This window comes from Odontesthes bonariensis, chromosome 9, assembly GCF_027942865.1.
Source record: "Odontesthes bonariensis isolate fOdoBon6 chromosome 9, fOdoBon6.hap1, whole genome shotgun sequence".
Classification (NCBI taxonomy): domain Eukaryota; kingdom Metazoa; phylum Chordata; class Actinopteri; order Atheriniformes; family Atherinopsidae; genus Odontesthes; species Odontesthes bonariensis.
In genome coordinates this window covers 8,614,085-8,639,071 of record NC_134514.1, presented here as the reverse complement: position 1 = coordinate 8,639,071, position 24,987 = coordinate 8,614,085, and the positions used below count along the sequence as shown (strand labels likewise).

Below are 24,987 nucleotides of genomic sequence, written 5' to 3'. Positions count from 1 at the left end.
CTTGTTATAGCTTTATTGGCCAGGCGTTCACTATACATACCTACATGCAGATCTGGGGTCCTTCTTTGCGCATGCTCACAGATGTTGCTGCTGCCGTAGCTAGACAGCGGCACGAAGAACCAACCACACTGGGGATGGTTTCTTCATTTTTTTAATCTATCTTAATGTAATATCTCCACAAAATGAAGTTTCCTTACTCCTAGCTTCGTGAGGAGTAAGTATCACCATCTTCAATACGCGTCGTGCCCGTGTTTTTCAGTTAATGAAAAGATTAAGCTTGCTAACCAGCTGGCCTGGTCACAATAAGCACAAAGAAGCTCCTTATTTATTGTGGTGCTTGACTCGAGGTAACCTCTCGAACGATGAAATTTGTCCATTTTTTTTATTTCCATCAGTGGAGCATCGTGGCTCTGCTGGTCCCTCTGTTTGTATTTAGTTGCTTTAGCAGTCCATTTGTAATTAATTATTTGATACTGACGTTTTCTGGCTATTTGAAACTACAGCACATTAATACTGGATTGCTACAAAGAGGGTTAGCGTTACCGAGCTACTGACTGCTGTCTGAAAGTTAACCAGCCTGTAAGACTTTATTAAATGTCTGGTGGGGCACGTTAAGAAAGGCTTTTTATCAGAGGACCGTGCCTCAGTTGTACAAACTTATTATGGCCAGTGTTTGAAATGTCGCATGATCAAAATGTCTGATTTAATGAGATTCTTGTTTCCTTCCGTCATCCTGAAACCTGTCACTCCACTGCGTTGCCCTGTGGGATATAAATGATGAACACACACACACACACACACACACACACACACACACACACACACACACACACACACGGAACTTAGATTGTTTATTAACATAATGGAAATAGTCGTCATCTTTAATATTTGCCCACACTAACGTGCGTTTTTTCAGCCATTAGTTGAATACAGAAATCCTTACGACAGTTTTCCATCAAGCTTTTTGCCTGAAGTGTCTGAGTAGTGGAAGTGGACAAGTGATGAATCACAGTCTGTAAATGGATGATGAATCTGCTGTTATTGCATTACTTTGTCCTCTTCCAGTATAAGAGACGAGAAGAAACATGATTATGTTAGTCATCGTTTTGTCTTGTTTTCTACTGAGCTGGGATTTACTTTGTTGATTAACTGATTATTAATTGTTTGTTGGAATAGATATATTCCAACAAGCTGTATGTGTGTGAGCTAACATGAGTTCTGGGATTGCTGTGGCATTAAAACCAGTCAGTAGGGCACCATGAGTCAGACACTCATGAAGAAAATGTATTTAGTGTATTTCTGTCGTGCCCGACTCTCAAACCACACGTTAAATTTTGTGTCTGGCTGTTTATTGGCTTTTGTCATTTATGCAACAAAGGCTTAAACCACATCTGCAGTCAGTAACTTCACCAGAAAATGTGTCAATGATCAATGACTTTATTGTTGCAAAAATATCAATCACTCTGTAGTTGAAAAATGTTGATGTCTGTTTAATTAAAAAAAAAAAAGGTGATTGTTGATGGTACTTTTCACTCTTAATTCCCATTTTATAGATCATACCATTAAGGTGGAATGAAGTGAAGACTTACATATGTGGGAATTTAACTACCCTGGTAACCTAACTCCAAGTGTGACTTGCACATTCTGTAGTTTACTCACACACTGTATGCATTATCTCAGATTTTCACACAGCTTGACTATAAGTCTGAACCTCTCAGCAGTTCCCTTCAGCACTAATTAAACAGCTGTTGTAATTTTTTATTTAGGTCCCGTGCTTTAATTTTCACTTGGAAGCGGCTTATCTCCACATGATAAAACATAGCTTGTTCGAGGCTCTTGGAATTGAAGAGGATAGCTGGTTATAATGCCGCATTTATATGCTTTTATCGTCTCCATTTTGGCTCTCTGCTGGCCACAGTGTGTACACAGTGAGCTTTTACACAACCATGATGTCACTTTTTTTACAGGCTGCCATTTGCAAAAGGTCACTCTGAACAGGATGTGAAAATCTGAGATAGCAAAGTCATTTCACAGCAATGTAAGTGTCCGTCAGCAGCTGACTTCCACCTGCTCTGTTTGTCCCCAGTATGATGAGGAGAAGGTGTCCCATGCTGCATTAGTGGAATAGTGACATGCTGGCCTGTTTGCCGGCATCAGGTGACCCTACCGTCAGACTTATTCCCCGTACGCAGATGAACACTGGACTTCAGAAATGTAAGTGCCGTCTTCCACCATGTTGCGGTTGTATTTCCTTTTAATTATTCGATCAGTGTGCAGCGGGGATCGGAGAATTTACCATGCAGATTGCACACAGATTGAGACCATCAATATTTAGCTGATTTGCATAATTTACATGATGGGGAAATGTTATGGTGCAGTATGATAATAATTAATGATTAATTTACAGATAGGATTTTAACAGTCGAACACTTAAAAGAAGTGCAGTTGTCTGATTTAAAGAAGAAAGAAATATCAGGGTGCTTGCGCAAGTCTTGAAAGTCTTAATAAGTATGGAATTTTGAAGCACTGTTTTCCAGACCTTGAAAAGTCTTGAATTTTGTGTGAAAGTCTTAATAAAGTATGGAAAATAAATGTATGGTAGAATGTTACAGTATGCTCAAAGGCATTGTGAAATGAGAAATAGGAAGGTAGGCTATAAAACTATAATTTTACTAACTGCTCACGTACTGTATTAGCCTAATGGGATGAGATGTGAGTGAAGAGACTGAATTCTACATACATTCATCCATCCATTCTTTTTTTTTTTTAGAGATAGTTTTTGTGACACTTGTTTGATGTAAAATTCATGTACTTGTGATTTTCATGTTTTGAAACGTTTTCGTCAGTAAAAGCATAATTTACTGTGAATAATGCATTTGTTCATTGAATACTATCCTATAAAAATTAACATTTCTAATAAACACAGTTGGTACAATCTCAACCAATGAAGTAGGCAGTAGGCACACAAGTCACAAGTACATAAAGTTAAAGTCTTGAGGAAATTAAAGTATCAGTTTTAAAAAAGTCTGGAATTTTAATTTGGAAAAGGAGCAAGCACCCTGAATATATCTATATTTAATGCCTTGCAGGGGAAACTACACAGAAGATGAGATCTGCCAGCTATCCAACGCCAGCCGAGTTGGATGCCTATGCTAAGAAAATTGCCAATAATCCTTTGACCATCCAGATCTTCCCTAACAGTGTCAAAGTACCTCAAAGGAAGCACATACGCCGCACAGTCAACGGGCTTGACACATCCACGTCCAGCCAGCGCCACAGTCCCTACCCTTCTCAGGTCAGCACCAGCGGGGGCCTGCTGGCTGTCCTACGGGCACCTATCAAAAGCATCATCAAAGAATCAGACGGTAGCCGCACCCGACAACAACACAAGGCAGTCATGAACCCTCAAGCTGGGCCGTACGCCACTCAAAGCACTTTAAATCTTCCTCATCCTGCTGCTTCTCACCTACCGGGCCCCTCTCAGCCCCCAGCCCAGAAGCAGGGTTTGGTTCACTCGCAGGCATTACAGCAACAGCAAAATATGACTCATCCAATGGCTTTACAGCAGCAGCAGCAGCATCACCCACAGGCTTTACAGCAAAGGAACATGGCTCATTCTCAAGCTTTGCAACGGCAGCAGAGCTTGTCTCAAGTTCAGACAACGCAGCAACAAAGATTGGCTCACCCACAAGGCGTACAGAGGCAGCAGAGCCTGCCTCACACTCAGACCCTGCAGCAACCGCAGGGCCAGTCTTGCTCATCAGTCATGCCACAGCAGCATCTTTCTCATCTGCAAACACTAAAACATCAGACGGCTCCTCCACAAGCTTTACTTACACAGCAGGGAGTGACTCAGGATCTGCGCCATATATCCGACGGAGCTCTGCTTCCGGGCCTGCAGCACAGCCAGGGCCTGGTTGGCTCTCAGGCCCTTCCCCAGGCTGTGGGTGCAGGCCCTCCTAACATGTCTAACAGTCTGCAGCAGCCCGCTCCAGGACAGTACGGGCCGCGGAAGCTCCCAGATGCAGACGCTCCACCAAATGTAACAGTATCTACCTCCACCATCCCACTGTCCATGGCAGCCAGCTTGCATCAGAACCGGCCTGGGGACTTGAGTAGCATTGTGCACCAAATCAACCAGCTGTGCCAGGCTCGGGCCGGCATCGGCACCACGTCGGTCTGTGAGGGCCAGATTGCAAACCCCAGCCCCATCAGCCGCAACCTGCTGATCAATGCTAGCTCCAGGGTGTCTTCTCATCACCCGGCTTTGGGCGGTGTCCCCACCTGCCTCATGGTGGGACACTCAGACAAAGCCACAGCTCACACACCCAGTGCTGGTCTTCACTCGCAGCCCAGCATAGCTGCTCCTAACAGTTTAACTGCCTTTCACACAGACAATGAGAAGGTACAACTGCAGCAGCAGCAGCAGCAGCAGCTTCAGCAACATTTACATCAGCAGAAAAATCAACAGTTGCAGCAGCAACACTTACAGCAGCTGCAGCAGCTACAGCAGCAGCGCTCCTGGGCCCAGCATCAACTGGCCCACATGCAGCAACCCCCTGAGGGGGCCCACCCTTGCAAAAACCCAAGGATGGACCCTCCAACTGAGTGTGTTTTCCCCTCTCGAAACCTCAGCTATTCCCACAAGCTACCTAACAGCGCACAGGGCTTTCCTCTAAAACATCCTGCAGAAAAACCACGACCTCACTCCCCTGTGAGCTGCCCAGTTGGTTCAATGCCCTACATTAACGGCCATTACATGCAGTCTCCATGGAGCAGCATCCCAACCACAGCAGGAAACAATGGATCTGGTCCTCAAGACCTCCAAGTGGCTTTCCAGCGAGGGCAGGCTGCTGTCTCTACAAACCGCATCCCAGGGGCAAAGTACAGGCCGGGGAAAGAGGAATCATCTGGCCCGTTGAAGCTAGTGCAGAGCGTGGATTTCTTAGGTGGGGACTTCCAGATGCCCAGCTTTCAGGAGCAGAACATGGATGTAATGGAGAAGATGCACAGGTCAGCCATGGGCCAAGTTCAGGAGACCAGCAACAGCGGAGGTGTCCATGCCCATCACCCAGGCTACCGTTAATGTGCATTTACCCCCATTTGGTGTTTGAGTGTTTCTAAAACAGCACTTTGAGCTTCTGTGTTTTATTTAAGATCTTGCAAGTGATCAATTAGATTTTATCGCTTCTGAGCTTAATTCGGAGACCCCAAGGTTGCAATGTTTCTTAGTATTCCTCAGGTCTTAAGCCATGTTGTACCTTTGTTGAAGATGAAGGGTTTTTGAGATTGTCGTCAACTCTTTTCATCACTAGCATCGATGTGCTGCTCTTTGTTAATGTATAAAATGTGTTCTAAACTTTTCCTTTGCAGCTGAGTGTATTCTTGCCTCCAGATTGTCACAGTGCTTTTCATAGGTTGACATGGAGCTACTCAACTTTTATCAGCATTTGTGGCCTTACAACTGCCCAAAGGCAAGCTTTAGGATGTCTTTGTGTAATGTTTTTATTTGCAATAACTTACCTAACAGATTGTGATCCATTAGAATACGAAGGTTACATGGATACAGTTTGAGTCTTTTCATGGTTGAGGTGTTCACTCGTCGACAGGCCTAAGAATGAGCCACGACTCGACTATCTGGAATATAAGCCTGGCTCCTGAACTGCAGTGCCAGTGGTCTTAATAGATTTTGCTTTCTGTGGGTGAACATTCTCAACTTCTGAGATTCCTGTTGTTTTAAAAGAGTTGCTCTTTAATTAGTTATTATATTTTTTGTTGTATATCTGTAGATTGTCCTACTTGAATTGTAGAAATTACTTGTAAATGTTATGCTTAACATTTGGCACAAGGAGCAGAAACTCCATTAGCCCATATTTGTCTATAGCTAATGTGAAACAGAATAGCATCCCATTATTATGGAAATAGTGTGTGTGTGTGTGTGTGTGTGTGTGCGTGTGTCTGGATGTGAAAAGCAAATTAATGACTCGCAAACGTGCAAGTAATTCAAATAACACAAGCAGGGAAAATGCTTCATTTCCCAGTCAACACATTGTATCACCACTTTACTACTGTAATGCAACTGAACTGATGTGGTGTGAACATTTTCAGTGTGGCTTGTAATGGGCTGTTCTACTACTACTACTAATCACTGGCATCATTTGGGGTACCTCTAAGAAAACCAAGGAACATCTAATGCGGGATATAATTTGCTAGATGCATCTAGCATGAAGCTCCAGACCCATCGTTTTCTCCTGTCCTATTTTTCTGGTTAACATTTAGGTTGCTTTACGATCCTCAAGCCCTTTGGGAAAAGCCTTAATAACCACAGTTTTATTCCACCTAATACTTACTTGTATAACTGAGGGTTCTTTGCTAGAATCCCAGCTTTTGTATAGCTTCATCGTGAGAATGATTACTGTGTTTTTGTTGTTTTTATCTCTGAGTTTCGGTTTGTTTGAAACCTGCTCATACTACTTTCAGTTCATTGGGCAGTGTTAGGATGTGAAGGTAGTGGGAATGGATGATGTCACCTTAAATGGACTTATCACGGTAATGCTCTTCATGCCAGTTGATAAATCACTCATCCCACTGTCTTTAATGTTGTGTATCTTATTGAGGATTAAAGATGATTTTAAAGAATAAAATATTCATAGTATTTAGCGTAATGAATAGGTATTTAGAACAGGGTTGTAGCAGTTATTTTAAAGTATTTGAACTGTGTTTTAGTTATATTTCATGAATATCCTGATGTTTAATTTATTTTTTTTTCTCGGACCATTGCATCCTGAAGCCATAGGTGTTTGTCACAATAAATAACCTGATGGTCTGCTCTCAAAGGCATATAGGAGGTTTGCATCCATGCTTTAATCTGATGTCTTTCACAACTGCAAGTTTTTTTCCTTTCTGAATTGTTCTGACAGTCGAGTACAGGTAAAAAGGGAGAAAGAAGTGCAAGATGAGACATCATCTTCAAAGACAGACAGCTGAGATGCAGGCAGTAGCTTTTTTAGAGTTTGGTCTTCATACTTGATGCCATTTTATTTTTGTTTTCCTGGCTCTAATTTTTGATGTGCCTGTCCCTTGAAGCTGCTATTGAATTTAATCAACACACACAAGTAGGATTTGCGTGTGTGTCTCTATAAATAGTAATGATGTATGGGCTGTACCAGTGCAACAAGTTCCTATTTATTTGATGAGTGCAGGGCAAAATCTTCCACCAGTCACACGCCGGTCGGTATGTTCGGCTGTTTGTATGATTTATCAGCCATATTTGGAGATTACTCTGTAAATAATAACTGACCAGTATTCAAAGTGGCAGTGATTTTCAGAAGTCAGACCCACCTTGGCCTGAAGACCTTCCAGTCCTGTTTGGGTTTCATAACATTAAATCAAAAAGAGTGAAAACACTAAACAATTAGACAGACCTGTCTGGTTAATGTTGAACTGCCTCGTTACAGCCCGACACCGTCGGGTTCTACAGTTTCATATGAAGTGCCTCCACTGGGCTTAGTATGGAGAAGTGTGTGAATGGGTGCTTGCACGGGTGTATGTTAAGCTTGGGTACTTGCACACAGGTGTGCACACTAACAAAGGTGCACAAAGGTAATCTCTGCTGGGGGACCAAGCTACTAAGTCGAACTACTGATACTGTGTCATGGACTGAAGTCCTGAAGTGTGCCACGATTCTCTGACACTGTCGGGATGTGTCAACTGCTGCTGACTCACTGACCAAAGTGACCAAGCGTCCCTCTCTAACCACCCCAGCTTAAAGCAATGGCAAGCTTCTGCTTGGAACTTATGTCCTAATAGTAATAAGAAGCAATCTAGTGACATAAAGGACTGCTGCCCCCATTTTGATGGTTTAAAAAAAAATCCTGTGTAGTAAAATGCAAAGATGTGAACGGAGCATTTAAAACAAATCCAGAGTGAGCTGTTCCTGTCTGTGCAGGGTTCCCTTATTTTTTCCAATGTAATATGCTGTGCTTCTATCTAAAACTTTGTATTTTAACGTTTAATTTCACATTATTTTAGTGCAGCAGCCTCGTCAACATGTCCATCTATCTACTGAAGCACATTGTAGCTCACGTAAGTTGACCCGGATGGCAATAACAGGAATTAAATGGCTCTCTCTAGATTTATTTTTGCTCTGATGATTGTCCTTGGTGGTAAGATACAACCAAGTTGTGAACGGTGGTGGAGGGGACTTACTTTCTCTACTTTGTGAAAATGTGATATTCCAGTTTTGCCTAACCTTCAGGAATAAGATGTCTTGCACAAACATTCCCCCAAACCAAAATAAAGTTTGCAAACACAAAGTTTTTATGGCTGACTTCCTTTCTTGCATAATAAAAATCAATATAAATGCATAAAAATTATGATTACAGTTGAATCTGAATTAAGTCCCATCGTGAGATGCGACCTCTTCGAAGTATCATGACACAAGATTTACAACCTATTTCAAAATTAGGTTGGCAATCAATTAGCAGGACTGAATGTTTATGCTTTTATCCAAAGCGGCTTACAAATGAGGATATAACATTACAGCTAACATCAAAGCTAACAATAAGCTGCATAGAAGGAAACCACGAGTCAGGCTCTGTCAGGGGTGACAGGGTAGAAATAGAGTGCAGGCACAGAGGGAAGTAAAGGGGAAGAGATGCTTCTTTAAGAATAGCCGCATTCGGACAGAGTTCTAAGAACGGTCCTCCTCGAATGTCGTTCTGATAACTGTCCTTCCCCAGGGGAACTGTTTCAGTTTGCATTCGCACATGAGTCGGAACCTGATAGAGACTGATGCGAAGCAACCGTCTGCGACAGAGACGTGTTACTTTAGCGCCACATTCAACAACAAAACAAAACCCGGTAAAAGTAAGGAGAGAAGAAAAAAAACAGCACAAAGAAGCTAATATGGAGAGCGGGGAGGCCACCGTGTTCATGGTCTGCATGATGGTGATATTAATCATGGACGATCACATCGGGCGTCTAACATGGAGGCTGGAAGAGCTCACAGAGAGAGTCAGGAGACGAAGGATCGAGCAAAGGCCATACTTCTTGGTTTCATGAAGGAAGGAGAGCAGAGCGCCGCAGACAAAGGAGACCACGTGGAGGTTTAACTTATTAAACACGCGCAGGTTGAGTCCGTGTCATATGAGGAAACATTTCAGCCTGACAACATGACAAGGGGCGGAGCTACCGACCACCAAACACCTCTGTCAGATGTGTTCCTATGGAAACCAGAACAGACCCAGCTGAGGAGAAGGAGCTAAAATGGTTACAGGAACTGAGGGCGATGGACCCGAGTTCCTGTATGTGCGAATGAGGGGGAAAACGGCTCCGTTCCTGAAAAGGTTATAGGAACTGCAGAGGGTTCCTACAGAGGGACGCCCGTGTTCTGGTAGCGCTCGGTAGGTCATTCCACCATCGTGGAACGACACAAGAAATACACGGCACTGAGTTTGACTCCACTGGGGACTTTTTAACACTAAACAATTAAATAACGACAGAACTTTAACATTTATTTGTGCACATAAAGCGACTTTGCAAACTATATTAGAAACTGTATTTTCATGATGGGCGAATAGGATTAGCAGTCACAGGTCAGGGAGTACCGTGGCCCCCTAATCTGTAATATCACATTTAACTGTGACAAGCAGGGTCTTAAGTTACCAAATGGTATCTTTTAAATAATAATTAAAGGTACAGAGAAGGTGTAACTGTCCTTCACTCAATAAAAGACACAGATCATTCTGTACACATCTTTTAAGAAAATTAAAGATTTTAAATCGCTCTAGAGAATGCTGTTCTGCTGCCGGTGGCCTCGTCTGAGACGAATCCTGTCCAGGATCACGTTTAGGTTCCACGGAGTCCCTGAGGGGTCAAATTCCAACTTTATTAGTGATTTCTCAGCAACAGAAAACGTCAAACTGAAGTGTGTGTAGTTTATAACCGTACCAGGAGTCTCATTATGGATCTGTGGCTTCATCATTTCATTAGCAGGATCTTCTTCCAGCTTTACACCAAGATCTGACCTCCATTTTCTCCAGTTCATTTCAGTCACCCTAAAGGCAAAGAAGAGTCTTTAATCATGTATTACACAAGATCAGAGCTTCAACATCTACATCCAAAGACAAGACATTCTCCTCAATCATCTATTGTGGTATCATTGGTGATTCTTCTTGAATTGCTTTGTTTTCTTTGGATTGAAGTTATTTTAAAGTGAATCTCCTCTCAGACGCCACAGCAGGTAAACCAAAGATAAGCCACAGAAAAGCCTTTGTGTATTTTGGGTGAGCAGTAAGCCAAGGATACAAAGACACATAAATGAGACCAGAAATATAACATCCATTGTTTTTAATTCATTCTTTGAAATGAGAAACTGTAACTGACACTTTGCTTTTGATTTCCTGTTAGGAACAACACAACAAATGGCATCTGAAATAATACTGGAAACTATCATTCAATATCCAGTGGCATACTATTTAGAAGGTTTTGATGGGCGTCTCATCCACACTGAGGGTTTCAACTCTTCTCTTGCCCTGCTCATATTTCATCCTGTTGATGCTGTTCTTGGAAAGTTAAAGTGATTCATCAAAAAGCTGTAATTTTGTTTAATGTCTCTAAAGAACATATTCTCCCGGAGCGTCGTCATTAATTAGCATTTTAGCAAACTACAGCTTTTGTGTGGTTTCAATTGGATGATGAGATGAGAAGAAGATGAAGAATAGCTACGTTTAAAATATCACAAACTATTTGTTTCCTCTTACGTTGTATTTTTCTTTTTGCTCTCTTCACTCCGCTTGTTCATTTTTTTAATGTGACAAATCAAAGGCTGTCGATATGTGCCTGTAACTTTAACACTTTTTAGCAGGAGTGAAGCTTTGCATCAGTGAGCTACAAGAGTACCAAAACCTTTGGCCACAGTGATGAAGGGGAGGTACTCCAGAAATTCTAACATGTTTCCAGCAGTTTTTTCTTTGCAGATTTGTGAAGGTTTACCTGACAAACCTACGACACTTATCCAGGTCGCTTCTGAAACACACCATCTCTGACATACTCTTCTGCAGCTTACTCCTCAGCCACCTCGGCAGAGTCCTCTCCATGTCCAAAATTGTAAAAGCCCGCTGAAGACAAACAGCAGAATGGTTTAAGTTATAAGCACCTCTATGGTGCGTGTGTGTTTATTTTATGTTTAAACACAGTTTAGAGAGATGATCAGAATGAGTCATATTTAAATTCTCTTCACATTAAATGTGTGTATATATTTAAAAAATAGGGCTGGGCAACGATTAAATTCTAACATGATTTCCCTGATTAATCACGATTAATCGCATTTGTACGCAAAATCTAAAAATGAATCCAAAAGTAGTGTATAGCTTTTAGCATTTAGTTTTATTTTAAATGTGCTGCCATATGAATGAAAGTGCCATAACATTTGTTGTGCAAACACACTTTTAACATCAGCATCTTTCTGTAGTTTTTATGTAGAAGCCTCGCTCCACTGTCTGTTTCCTTGAATGACTTGCTGCTATCAGTTGTGTGTTTTGCCTTTAAGTGATATTTTAGACTGGAACTACTACGCTGAGAAGACAATTCAACTTGGCAGTGTTTACAGATGACTTTGGTTCTGTCGACTCCGCCGTCTGGAAGAGCTTTAACATGAAAATGGCCGAGTAAAAGTTCCGTACCCTTCTCCATGTTTGGTGGATCCGCCGATTACTTTCTTTTCCGGTTCCCGCAGCAGACAGCAACAGACTTTTACAAAATAAAAGCCTGTGAGCTACAGACTTTTACAAAATAAAAGCCTGTGAGCAACAGACTTTTACTAAATAAAAGCATGTGAGCAACAGACTTTTACTAAATAAAAGCCTGTGATCAACAGACTTTTACAAAATAAAAGCCTGTGAGCAACAGACTTTTACAAAATAAAAGCCTGTGAGCAACAGACTTTTACAAAATAAAATAAATAATAAAAACTGCGCTAATGCGCGATCAAATATTTGTCAGCGTTCAATAATTAATGAGTTAACGCGATAATAACGAGTTAACTCGCCCAGCCCTCATTTAAAATGTTCACTATGCTTTATAAGGTGGATTAGCATCATTCAGCAAAGGCAACTCATTGTCCCTGTGTTGCATATACAAAGCTTACAGTATTAACAGACATTATAAAAAACAACCTAACCTTATCTGAAAGCCATGAACATTAGATTTGTTCTTTGGAAGCATGTTGACGGGCTGTGAGTGTTTCTCACCTGCAGGTTCCAGATGGTTTCACTTTGTTCGGAGATCCTTTCGACTGTGTTTCCCATCAGGGCGATGAGCATGTTGAGCATCAGGATGTAAGTGAGAACTATGTAGCTGATGAGCAGGATGTAGAAAACTTCTTTGTATTGAACATGATCCGTGAACTCGAGGTCTCCCATTCCAATTGTGAACTTGAAGAGTTCCAGTGTTGTAAAGCGGATGTCATTGTAACTCGGCTTCTCGCACTTGAATGGCTCGACATCAAAGCTCCTTCCTTGTGTCAGTGTTCTGTTTGTTATGGGTGAGTCATCTATGAGAGTAACAATAGCTGTGGATGGGTTTTTATTAAAAAAAGAGAGAAAAAATAAAGTTAGAAGGGTCACAGTAACATGTTGGTTTGGATTCTCAGTCATCCAGAGCTTGAATAAAGACTAATTGGACTTTTTCTTGGTTCTTGAAGACATTTGACCTCTCATCCAAAAGGCTACTTCAGATCTCACTAGTTGGTGGGGAGTTTTGGCTTCTAAGCATTTGAAAGAACATTTAGACTTGGAGGTGAACCACTTCTGTCACCGAAAGGACGAAACATCCAAACAGAAACTGACCGGCATTGTACTGTATATGCGTTGGCAGCTCCTCAGGCCACGACTCAACAGTTCACTTACATCTCAAATAAATGGGACACTATTTTTGATGATAGCAATGTACACATTTTGAACTGAGATGACAGATGGTCTGATAGAGGAGTCAAGGAAGCCATCTATGTTAAACTGGAATAAAACATCACCTACCCAGCAACTATAATACAGCCTTGACTCTCCTCCCCTGACGGTTTCACAACCATTCACATGTTGGATCTTGTGACTAAAACGTGTTGTTTTCAGTGTGGTGAAGTCAAGCTCCTACGGTCATGTGGTAACAGCATCTCTACATTTTTTAAATAGTTTTGATGTGTAGATAATCAACGACTTACCTGCAGAAAATCCGAAAAGCAAGACACTGTAGATACATAAGAAGTGTAGCAGGTCACCCAGGATCATCTACAGAGAAACAAACACTGCTGCCAAGGCTGAACATTCATGATCAAACAGGTCGTTCTCGGAGTTGTGATACCAAATTCTTACTCTTTGCATCATGACGTTGTACATTCCCAATTGCTTCGATCCTCTTGTATAATAAAGAACGTTCATCCAAGCGAGAGCCAGTGAGAACACAAGGAGTCCGACGTATTCCCTGCGCCCAGAGCAATACAAAACAGCGCAGACCAACAGCAGGGCCGCCTGAAGGAAACTGCAAACATGGTCGAGAAGCCAGAAAGGAGACTGTGAATTACAGCGTGAGTAAAACATGACCCGATTTCCAAAAGATGGAACTAAATATTTTGCAAAGTTATATATCCATCCATTCTCTGCACCCCTTTTTTTGTGTTCAGGGTGATGCTCTTCGGCAAATACAGCTTTTGTATCCATCCAAGTCCTTTTTCCAACCACAATTAGCAGGCAGAGGTTAACCCGCTAAAACAAGGCCCTTAAATCCTTCCCCTTTCCCCCCGTAGTGCTTTTACCCAAACTCAGAGAATAAGAGTTATGTCTGGGATCCACTACTTCTCTACCAGGGAAAAGTCTATTCTTTATTACAACACAAAGGCATGGAGTTACACAGCTGTAGTGGGCCACAATTTGTGATAATTCACTGAGATAATTAAGGCTAGCTTAATATTTTCGGCTCCACTTTGGCCCTGACCATTCTGCCTCTACACTTTACAAACAGAAAGATGCGGTGCAGCAGTCCTGCATTGGATTAGCAATGTGAAAAGGCTTCCAGGGCCATCTGGCACGCACTGCTGTTTGAAGTTTCTCCACCTTAGATCTTTGGTGATATAGTAGTTTGCTTCCAGAAATGTACCAGTATTTAACTGAATCCATTCTTCCTCCTTTCAGTGAAATGTTACCCATTACTGCCTGATGAAAATGTCACTGTATCATTTATAGGATTTTTGAGACTTACAACAGAATCTCACTGAATCCATCCGTGAACAGAGACTTGAGGTTTGGCGGGTTCCTCTGGAAAATTGTTATCTGAGGATTTTAATATCAGACATTTTAACACCATTAACATCCACATCAACTCTTTGTGTGCAAGTTGTTGAATCAGATTCTATTTCTCACCGTTTTATAAAGAAACCTTGCTGCTCCGAGGACACTGATGAGCTCACCAGCACAGCGAAGGTAGTCAAGTGGGACATTTTCTATAGAAAAAGGTGGCTGTAGGTCAAAGAGTTGAGAGTCTTTCTTTAGTATGATGACAGCGCTTAGCGGCAGGTTTGTTACTTCTCTGTCTTACCTGTCCGTCTTTTCTGTAGAAGGCCACAGTGGTGAAGATGGCGAGGTACATCAGATAAGCCAAGAAATTAATCAAGAATAATTTGGAAGCAAACTTCTCCCACTTAATCTTAAGAAGACTGCGTAAAGGTTCGCTCTGGAGCATCTCAGGACGATTCTGAAACAGTGTTCACAAACTGGATTTCACATGGAAAATCCCTCTTCAATCTATAATCCCAATTCATGTTTTATGTGGAGATGAGGCTTAATTTCTACTTTATAATGCTATGTTTAGTATTTCCAAGTTTACATGGATTTTTGAGGCTAAAACTTCCTACTTGTTGGTATAATTTTGTTCCATATAATCTGAGGCACTGGGATGAGATGATGGACCACATATTAGTGTCTCCAGATTAATGCAAACTTTACATCATTCCATGTTGAAATACACTTCTTATTTGTACCTTAAACATGCTGCAAACATGACAGTTAAAAACCTTTTATGGGAAGACACAGCAGGCAAACATATCCCCTTTCTGTCATGTTCTGTGGGCTTTATTTTGTTTTCCTTGTTTTCGTGTTTTGTATTTCCGTAAGCTATTTTTGTCATCTCTTTACACTCTTAGTTATCTTTACTTTGTGCTTTAGTTTGGAGAGCTTATCCCTTTTATATTCTGTTTGGTTTACTTCCCATTCTTGCTTGATATCAGATCCTACTTTGCCAGGTGCCTCTCCTGCATGGTCACAGTCATCACAGCCGTCAGTTTATCCGGGTTACGGTTTATTTTGTCAACACCAGATCCTTGTTTATGTTTTAACACAGCGTTTCATTCATCGTGTCACCTTTAGTTTCGTTCCTGCTCCGTTTACATTCTGGATTAAATCTTTATAGACTTCCTGCCTTCATAACGTCCTTATTCTTGTTTTAGTTAAAAGTGTGACACTTTCAGACTAAATATTCCTCATCATACATCTCCTGTTTAATTAGATAATGCTTTATTTAAATGTATTAACATAAAATTTTAGAAAATACATGATATAAGTAATCAACTATGAACATTTCATAGCCATAGCTGCTAGTTAACAATGTTTGCTAGAACAATATAAACCTTGAAAGGGTATTTTCTCAAAATTATTTTTTACACTGAGCAAGAAATCTCCAATTCACAAGTTTTTTTTCCAGTTTATTCTGAGCTGTAGCTTTTTTTATTAAGAGTTTTTTGTTAATATGTCATTCAAAGTCTGATCGAACCTTAAAATATGTTCAAATCGGTTCTAACCGGTATTTCGTTCCCGAAGATGATGATCTCCAACACAGAGTTGTTTTCATCGGTGTCGATGGAGCTCATGTCATAAAGTGAGGAGTGAACAGGTCCATAGACCCATTCTGTAAACTTCCTTGACAGCTGCCTCGTGTCTTCATCCAAGAATTCCCGATTCAACATGTGCCGGAACAGCTGGCCAATGAGAGATCAGAAAGGTCATTATTATTTAAAGAGATTGTGTGTTGTACTTTTAATGCCTTATAGCAGGTAAGTCAGCCGGTATAAATGTATTGCAGACATCAATGTGTTCTTTTTAAAGAAAGCAAAGCTTTGTAAAAGAAAATAGAAAACCTACCCCAATCTTGCCAAGCTTGGCAGCTAATTTAAGCGGAGTCAGACCTTGATTATTTTCAATTGCTTCCAACGGGACATGGCTGTTTCCCTCAAGCTTATTGTGATGAATAAGGACTTCATCATAGATCCGTGTAATCATATCTGTGTTTTCAGTTGAATCATCTGCTATAACAATCAAGGCGTGCAGCACAGTGTTTCCTTGTGAGTCTTTGTCAGTCAAGTCGGCTCGACTGTACGGGTTTTCCATAAGAAAGGACACAACGTCTGGCTGGTTTGTGCAGGCAGCCAGTGAAAGTGGGAGCTCCCCTATTGGAAACACACAAATAAGCTCAGACATAAGATCTAACCACAGAAAACTGGGACAGAAAAGACGGGCTTATATATAAACACATGCATATAGTTTAAATTACCCACCGAAATAAAAGCCCAGCCCAGCATTAAGCTGGAAAAACGTCCCGTTGGCTTTGGCTTGCACATCTGCCCCTTTATGGACCAGCAGTTTCACAAGATCAAAGCTCCTCCTCTCAATGGCAATGTGCAAAGCTGTTTGACCTGCGGCGTGCGTTTCGTTAAGAAAACAGGCTGTTTATCTTTTGTAATTACAACTGAGAATCAAGTCAGTTTTGTTCATACACCCTAACCCAACATTCTCCGTCTTTAACAACCTTTGATTCAAAGGCACAATTAATCAAAATAAAAATGACTCACGACTGACTGTTTGTTCTGCTTACCTTTGTAGCAAAGATCCTTATATGAAGCGTTGATCAAACTTTCTAAATCCCCCGTGTTTTCTGCTATGTCGAGGAGGACTTTCACAGTATCATTTTTGCCATCTTTCAGGTTCAGCAAAGCTTTTAGGAGTGCAGTTTTCCCATTAGTTTCATCTGAAATAAACCATTTTTAGTCATTAAATAAGTTTAAAAAAACTGGAACTGTGCAGTTTCTGACTATCCAATGATATTGTGCTAGAATAGTTCATAAGACATCCTTAATTAAATCCTAAAGTCACACAAAGTTATTCAAATCCACCCTTTACAAGCTCATTTTTCATTGCAGGTGTTGGACTGGTGAATAAGTTAAATACATGCATATCCATTTATTCAGACTTCTCCTTTCCTTGCCTTGTGATGTTTCACTCAAAACTTTCCAGACACCAGCAAACAGTTTCACTCTTCAGTAACACAATCGAGCTACATACATATACAACATGTTTTTGTGCATATTTTTAAGGCTTAAGTTCAAATCCACCTGGTCATAGATAACAGCAGAACATTGTCCCTTGTAAGACAGTTAAAACAGCTTCCACCACTCGCCTATGAAATCTGGGCTCGTAAGTCGCTTATCATTAACTCGAAGGTAGTCAAGGAGGCCACTGAGCTGCGTTGTGTCTCCCTGGGATGCCGCTTTAAATACTCTGTCCCTTGTAAAAGTAGCACTGCGGGTGTCAACACTGGCGGTGCCCAGCCTGTAAGGTGAAAAAAAACAAAGCACACCACTTATAAATGCAGCTGAAGATTTACAGCTATGCAACAGTATTTAAACTCTGTATCTTAGAACAGAATTTGTTTTTTGGGTTTTTGGAAACACTTCCAGACAAGAGCAAACCAGTTGGGGGGTTAAATCAAGCTGACACCTGTTTACCTGCAATACGACACCACATCACCTGACACTCAGCGGTCACTGAAGGCTTAAACGTATAGAAAAATAACCACATTGATCTCCAGCAGGCAGAGATCAGGTGCGTAAACCTTTGAGAAAGCAATGAAACAGCAGCTCATCCCCAGTACGAGTAGTTACCTGGATAGTAAGACGTTGCTGTCCATTGGCTCAGGAGACATCTTTGAGTTGTCCTTTTTAAGAAACCAATCCAGTCCACCCTCCTCCTCCTCTTCCCCCTCTTCTTTGTCTTGGTTTAGCTCCACTTTTTCATGTGGCTTTCCTTTTTTCATCTTTTTTGTTGGGATGGATCTGATCAGCTACAAAAAGGAACCGCGCTTGTTTCCACAGCAGCTCATCAGCTGCATCGAACCACAGCACAGGAGTAGATTTACAAAGCTAATGGGTGGTTTGCTACCTTGATAACGCTCCACCCTCTCCACTGTTGTTTGCCTGGAGCAGTTTTTAGACAAAAAGCCTGTTTTGGGGGCAGATGTTTTAACTTGTTAGGTTAGAAAAAACACCGATGAGGAATTTTTTTAATCAACCGTGGCTCATTTAATTTGGTTAAATGTCAAGACATGTTACATATGAGAATAAAGTTAATTCTTAAAGTCTTAAATGCTACGACATGCCAAAATATTATTGTGAGCAAACACAGGTATAATTATTACTCTATTATTCAGATATCTGGTCTTATTTTAGTAAAGAATCACAGGTGACATCAACATTTCAATGTGTGTTTTAATCAAAAATACTTCAATGTGGTTTTTATGCCTCACATGCATTAATGACATTTTATTTTCTTTTGTTTGGAAAAATAGTCATACCAAGTTAGTTAAACATTTGTGATTAAGTAATGAAGAAGATATAACTAATTATATTTTCCATTATATATATTATATTATATATACCATTTTTAAATAATTTAGCAGCATTTTTTCTGGCCATAGAGTTAATATACTTTCAGAGTTGAATAGTAACAGTCAGGTCTAAGTTTCAGAGGTTCTGTATAGAGCGTGCACGAGAGTTAGACGGACGCTTCAAAAACACAACAAACATGGATTTTATTGAACAGTTAAAGGTTTCAATGTGCGCCTGATACTGTTTAACATTTTCATTCCTTTACTATTGTTGTTTTCCACTGTAACTGTAACAAAGAGAGTTGAAGTCTGAAAGGTAAAATTGATGTGTGCAGTTAGAGAGAAAATACATGCTTTGTTTTATTAAAACTGCGATTTGATGCTATTTTTGGTATAAAAGGAATGGAAACACTACAGATTCTGTGGGAGTCATTTGTGTTGACAACGTGTAACAAGGAAAGCTCAGCAGCAACTGTACACAACTTAAATATGAGTAAGTGCTTTACTTTAAACATAACTCAAAGGTGTAGCTATCCTTTGTTCAAAGTGGAAAACACTCACACAGACTAAAAAGAATAAAGAAATCTTATTCTGACAACATCTTGTTTTGCAACAGTGTCTGAAGACTGAATTTGTAGGTGCAACAAACATCTTTAATGAAAAAAAAGCTGTAGTCAATACAAAAAAAATGGTGACGTGTGTCACATAAGTAGAGTCAGGTACATAAATGAATATCAAGGGAAATATTGTAAAAAGCAAACAAGAGAAAGAGGTCTGAGGGCTTAATGGATTGACCATCCCAAGCCTTTATGGGGCCTTATGCAGAATTTCATTTGGGGGCCCCCTACCATCACCTCAGCTCCAGATGCCTCATTATTCCATAGGCTACACTGTTATGTGTGTAACGGACCCACAAGCATTAGCATTATTTGTAATCATCTTACATTATACAGGTGTCATTCTTGTTTTTAACCTTAAAGGGATAGCAAACTCATAAATATGGTTTAATTAACTTCTACATAAAGAGTGATGTATGGGTATGGCTCATTAATTTAACTATTTGAAAGTAACATCAGCAGGCTGGAGACTGCATTTATAGTAAACACGTTAAATAGTTTAATTTCTTTCAGATGTGCAATGGTGTGCAAAATGTTCAAAATCCAAATCCAAAATAGAATCAAATGACATTCACATTATCTTACAGAAAAATAAAGTTGTAATCAAAATTAAATACTTAAATAATAAATACAATACTTAAATAATTTTGCCCAACGGTGGCAGCAGCCAACAGGAGGCATAAATTAACCTAGTATTAGTATTTTGTCAAAATTAATTTTTTTTTCTGGTGTAATACAATTTCGTTTACATTATTCAATGTTATTTTAATTTCATGTATATATTTACTTTTTTATCACAACGTCTCGGTGCTCTCTGGGGCCCCCTGGTGGTGTGGGGGCCCTAAGCGACCGCGTAGTTGGCATTTGCCTTGGGCCGGCCCTGAGTGCAACATAGGCAATTAAGACTTTTTGACAAAAAATGTTTTAAAAGAACATTTGGTTCGCAGAAAGGAAGCTAAGCACCATCTACTGACTTCAGGATGATGAGGAGTGATGAGGTGTTCTTTTTTTGGCCACAGGTGGCACTCACCCACACTCCAGTGAGCAACATTCAAACAAACATTTAGCACTCCAGCAACATCGGCACAGTCACAACAAATAAGGAGACTTTACTCCAAGACGTCACTTTGCACAACAAGATTTCCTTTGCACAAACAAAAAGGGCTTCCCCCGCAAAAGGTAAAGCCTGCCAAAAATAGAAACAACTCATTAGTGTTGCTCTCCACGGAAGTCTTTGGTAAAAGGCGAAAGACTTGTACTAGGCCGTAAGGTGAACCCCGTTTTCGTTTAGGCTCGCTCCGTGCTCTCCGAACTACATGCCCGTTAGCTGATAAAAATGACCAACTTATTTTGCACATATAAAAAAAGTTTCGCGTCACAGAATCCTGTACTTTTTTTAAACCGAGACGTTTTCTGAAGATATTTTCCGCAGGGCTGAATGACGATTTTGACGTCACAAGACACCACGTGACCGCGCTGGACCAATCACGTTGCCGATTTACGACAACAAACTGGAAAAATGACAACCTGTCTGATGCTGTCAAAACTAACCTACAGAAAGGAATCTCGCAAAATATCATTTTAAAGTGAACATAAAATAATAATTATGAACGATAATGCTCATTCATGTATTTCTGAATTGAGCCAATTTAGCCATTTACCAGCAGGTATTCATTTACTGATTTATTCACTAATAACTATACAACACATAACAAAATCAAAACAAGTAGGGCATACACATCAACCGGCATAAACTTATATACATAACCATAATAAAAGGAATGATACAAATGGAATAGAATAAAGGTTAAAAAAAACATTAAAAAACGCACGCAGACACATACACTATTCCTCACTGTCAGTGTCAGGGCAGCTGTCATCTTCTTTATCCTCTGTTTCCTTTGTGGTGTTTGAACAGCTGGAACACCTGCACAAGTCTACTTTATTAATACTTTATTAATCCCAATTTGGGAAATTGTTTTGTTGCAGCAGCATACAGTATATGAAAACAATTAAAGTAGTAAAAAACAAGCAAATAGAATAGAATAAAATAAATATAAAATATAATAAAATAATATAAAATAAATAGAAATAGTGAATAAACATTTGCTATATACAAATCTACAGTATTTTTTGTTTTTTGTTATTGTTTTTTAGGAGAGACTTCAAGCCTATTGAGGTTGAAGTTCTCTTCCAGCCAGAGGGGAGGTGTTGTATATGGTGATGGCTGCTGGTAGGAAGGATTTCCTGAAACGGTCCTTGTGACAGTGGAGCTGGATGAGCCTGTTGGAAAATGAGCTCTGCTGTCTAACCAGCAGCTGGTGGAGAGGATGGGTGGGGTTATCCATGATGGATAACAGTTTGTTCAGTGTCCTCCTCTCCACCACCGATTCAAATGAGTCCAATCTTTTGCTTTACACATGACCTTATTATTTTAGCCTGATAATTTGCCCTTTTGCAGTGCTGGTGGAGGGCATCACTTGTTGGGGAGATAGATAATTCTGGCAAGGCTGATGATGCCATACAGAAAGCTTTGTACCTAGCCTCATTGATGTTTTCTGCGGTTGGCTGATCGTACAAATGGCATACATATTTGCAAAGCAATGCAAATGTAGAGTGGTCCAAGTTAAATTCAGTCCCCAGATTTCTGAAAGCCTTCAGGTAGACATCTTTCTCGCATGCCACAGCAAACGTCTTCTTTTTGCCTTGTGGTGTCACACCCAGTGAATGTATGGATCCCAATCAAGGCTGAACACACACTGGCTCCGAGAGCTGATGACACCTTGGTAATGTCCATTATGCGTGTTCTGTTGCCCTTCCCTGTGAAGAAGTATAAGCTGCATGCCAATTCTTTCTGCAGACTCACAGCAATGACTGCTACATCAGTGTCAGGGCTCTTAATAATGACAGTCTTCTGTTCCTGTGCAGCATGTTGTGCATGCAAAAACACCCTTGTGTCATATTCTTCGTGGTCACACTGCAGGTATTCCACAGCACGAACAGACTGCACACCTTCCAGTACAGTCACACAGTGCCATTGGTGTTGATGTGCTATGTACAAGCTGAGGTTTCTTCCCACTGCTGTAAGATCAGCATGTGGCCACGCATCGTATAAGAACTCAGCAAGTGCTTCTTTATTTGTTCCTTCTGATTCCTTCCATTCCACCTTGTGCAGGTGAAATTCTGTGTTTCCTCATGCTTAACAGAAGATATGTGCATGTAACAAATCTTTCGGTCAAAATTTCGTCTTCTTCGGTACTGCTGGATGATCGCGCTGCTGCTGCGGTGCTGTTTTTGTTTACCAGCTCAGCTGACATACCAGCTATCCGATTCGTCCATTCTGATGACGTCTCAACCGTGGCACCTCTCGCGAGCCAAACTGTTATTACGCCTGCCGAATATGTACATACGCCTTGCCAGGCACTAGTTATTCCTTTAAACGTTGCGAACTAAAAAAGTACTGTGTTCTGAGCGGCGAAACTTTTTTTTAAACCTCAACATAACTCAAATCTTTTTATGAGCTGAAGCGTGTTTGGTTCGGAGAGCGCGGAACAAGCCTGGTGTTCTGAAGGAGTTTTCGAGGTTCACCTTACGGCCTATACGTTATGAAGAGAAACCGGCGGCACTGCAGTACCGGGTCGATGCGTTCAGTGAACGGAGAGCGTTTTTTAATAGCTTATTGTGTGTGATTTGTGATGTTCTGCTGAAATGTGGGTGAGACAGATAGATAAATGGATATCTCTAAATTCATGTCATTGCGTATGCCACTTTTGTGTGGAGCACTTTGATCAACACACCTGTAGAAAAGGTGCTATAAAAATAAAGTTGACTACTTAAAGAGCTCTGTCGGCCCCTGGTGGAGAACAGAGGTAACTGCAGGGTTCAACCATGTGATGAACAATGAGCCATAAAACAGGGTCCTGATGTAAACTCTAAATACACGTTACTGTGATTAACATCACAGCTAAGTTTAGCTAACAAACTGCCATCTGACAGTATCTAAATGTACTGAGAGTCTGTGAAATGCTGTGTTTCTGACCACAGAACCACTTTAGGGGACTCAGGAAGTTCACTTTTGTACATTGAATTAAAGCAGTGAACCCTAATTTCAGTTTTCTATTTTCTTTAGTGATGTTACCTCCAACACCGAAGCTCCGAAGCACGCTTCAAACTCGACAGGGTAGTTATGGTGAAGCAGTGGGCCGGAGCTTGCTTCATGTGACGTCACTGATGACGTTTGAACCACTTTACTGCTTCATTCAGACCGAGTCAGCTGACTGCTTCGAGTTGATAGCGGAGCTTTGAACATTTTCCGCGATTCAGTGTATTCAAGATGGCTGAAGCCCCGGTTCATGTCCCCGTTCTACACGTATTATACGTTACGAACAGCTCTCATTTTTTGATATTCGGAGTTTTGGATTATTCTCTCATGGAGAATAATCGAGGAAGCGTTCTAAAGTGTGGGAATATTTTGAGCCAAACAGTTCCTTGTCACACCAGCCTCCTCTGTTCCCTGTGACAGAGTATTTTCCAAAGCTGGAGAAATTGACAAAAAAAAAAAAAAAGAAACCGTTTGAGTCCTTCTACTGTGCAAAAACTACTTTTCTTGAATTAAAACACCTGAAGTAACACAAGCACCCTCTTTATTACACCAAGCACACTCCCAAAGAAAATATGAACATTTTCACATTGTTTTTAAATTATTATTCCATCCATCCATCCATCCATCCATCCATCCATCCATCCATCATCTTCCGCTGGTCCGGGGATCGGGTCGCGGGGGCAGCAGCTTAAGCAAAGAGACCCAGACGTCCCTGTCCCCGGCCACTTCCTCCAGCTCTTCTGGGGGGACCCCGAGGCGTTCCCCCGCCAGAGATCCAACGTGTCCGGGGTCTTCCCCGGGGCCTCCTCCCAGTGGGACGGGCCCGGAACACCTCACCAGGGAGGCGTCCAGGAGGCATCCTAACCAGATGCCCGAGCCACCTCATCTGACTCCTCTCGATGCGGAGGAGCAGCGGTTCTAAAATCGAGAGCTTTGCCTTCTGGCTCAGCTCCTTCACCATGCCGGTGCATAGCCCGCAGCACTGCTGATGGCGCACCGATCCGCCCGTCAACCTCCCACTCCATTCGTCCCTCACTCGTGAACAAGACCCAGAGCTCCTCCACTTGGGGAAGGATCTCATTCCCGACCCGGAGAGGGCAAATTATTATTTCATGGGTAAATTAATCAATCTTTAATGAGGTACTACAAACCTATGTACAAACCTACAAAATATATACAACACACATACATACATAAGTTTTATTATAATGTTATTATATGCATCACATTCGGGGCTTCATATGGTGCAACAATCGCTACGCCAGTAGATGTCACCCAAGGGAATTGAATGAAGCTTCGGGTAGTGAACCACTTTATGACACAATGGTTCAAAATGATTCAATGCTTCAAAAAGCCTCGTTTTGCCATCACTAATTTTCTTATTAAATGTAAGAAAAAAAAGTGAACACATTAATAATTATTTCTTAATGACTTCAGCTGCACACATACAGTTACAACAATTATTCTTCATATTTAAATAGAGTTTGGTCTCATCACTTAATAGAGCAACACGTCATAAGAATAATATTCCATTTGTTTATATTAAATTTTATCTTTCACATTGTA

General features: G+C 40.9%; 2 protein-coding genes and 1 non-coding gene across 4 annotated transcripts; 1 reads left to right on the top strand and 2 right to left on the bottom strand.

Moving 5' to 3' along the window:
- The first annotated feature begins 101 nt into the window (after positions 1–101).
- On the top strand, positions 102–8,320 carry LOC142388082 (protein FAM222B-like). Of its 2 annotated transcripts, none has more exons than XM_075472974.1 (3): positions 102–214; positions 2,087–2,214; positions 3,090–8,320. In XM_075472974.1, the coding sequence occupies exons 2-3, from the start codon at positions 2,133–2,135 to the stop codon at positions 5,084–5,086; spliced, it is 2,079 nt and encodes a 692-aa protein (XP_075329089.1). In that variant the 5' UTR covers positions 102–214; positions 2,087–2,132; the 3' UTR covers positions 5,087–8,320. The 2 variants fall into 2 exon arrangements, with proteins under 2 accessions (XP_075329089.1, XP_075329090.1); XM_075472975.1 differs by lacking the exon at positions 102–214 and adding an exon at positions 1,547–1,613.
- Positions 8,308–18,241, bottom strand: LOC142388081 (transient receptor potential cation channel subfamily V member 1-like). The gene is made up of 15 exons (XM_075472973.1): positions 17,981–18,241; positions 17,497–17,648; positions 16,915–17,067; positions 16,598–16,735; positions 16,185–16,489; positions 15,845–16,021; positions 14,587–14,742; positions 14,412–14,507; positions 14,251–14,321; positions 13,368–13,533; positions 13,217–13,283; positions 12,252–12,571; positions 10,996–11,120; positions 9,952–10,058; positions 8,308–9,867 (listed from the first exon to the last, which is right to left on the bottom strand). The coding sequence occupies exons 1-15, from the start codon at positions 18,130–18,132 to the stop codon at positions 9,788–9,790; spliced, it is 2,265 nt and encodes a 754-aa protein (XP_075329088.1). The 5' UTR covers positions 18,133–18,241; the 3' UTR covers positions 8,308–9,787.
- A 2,248-nt stretch (positions 18,242–20,489) lies between these two features.
- Positions 20,490–20,603, bottom strand: LOC142389092 (U5 spliceosomal RNA). The gene has a single exon (XR_012770394.1). It is a non-coding gene; the product is annotated as a U5 spliceosomal RNA (small nuclear RNA).
- Between the last annotated feature and the right edge of the window lie 4,384 nt (positions 20,604–24,987).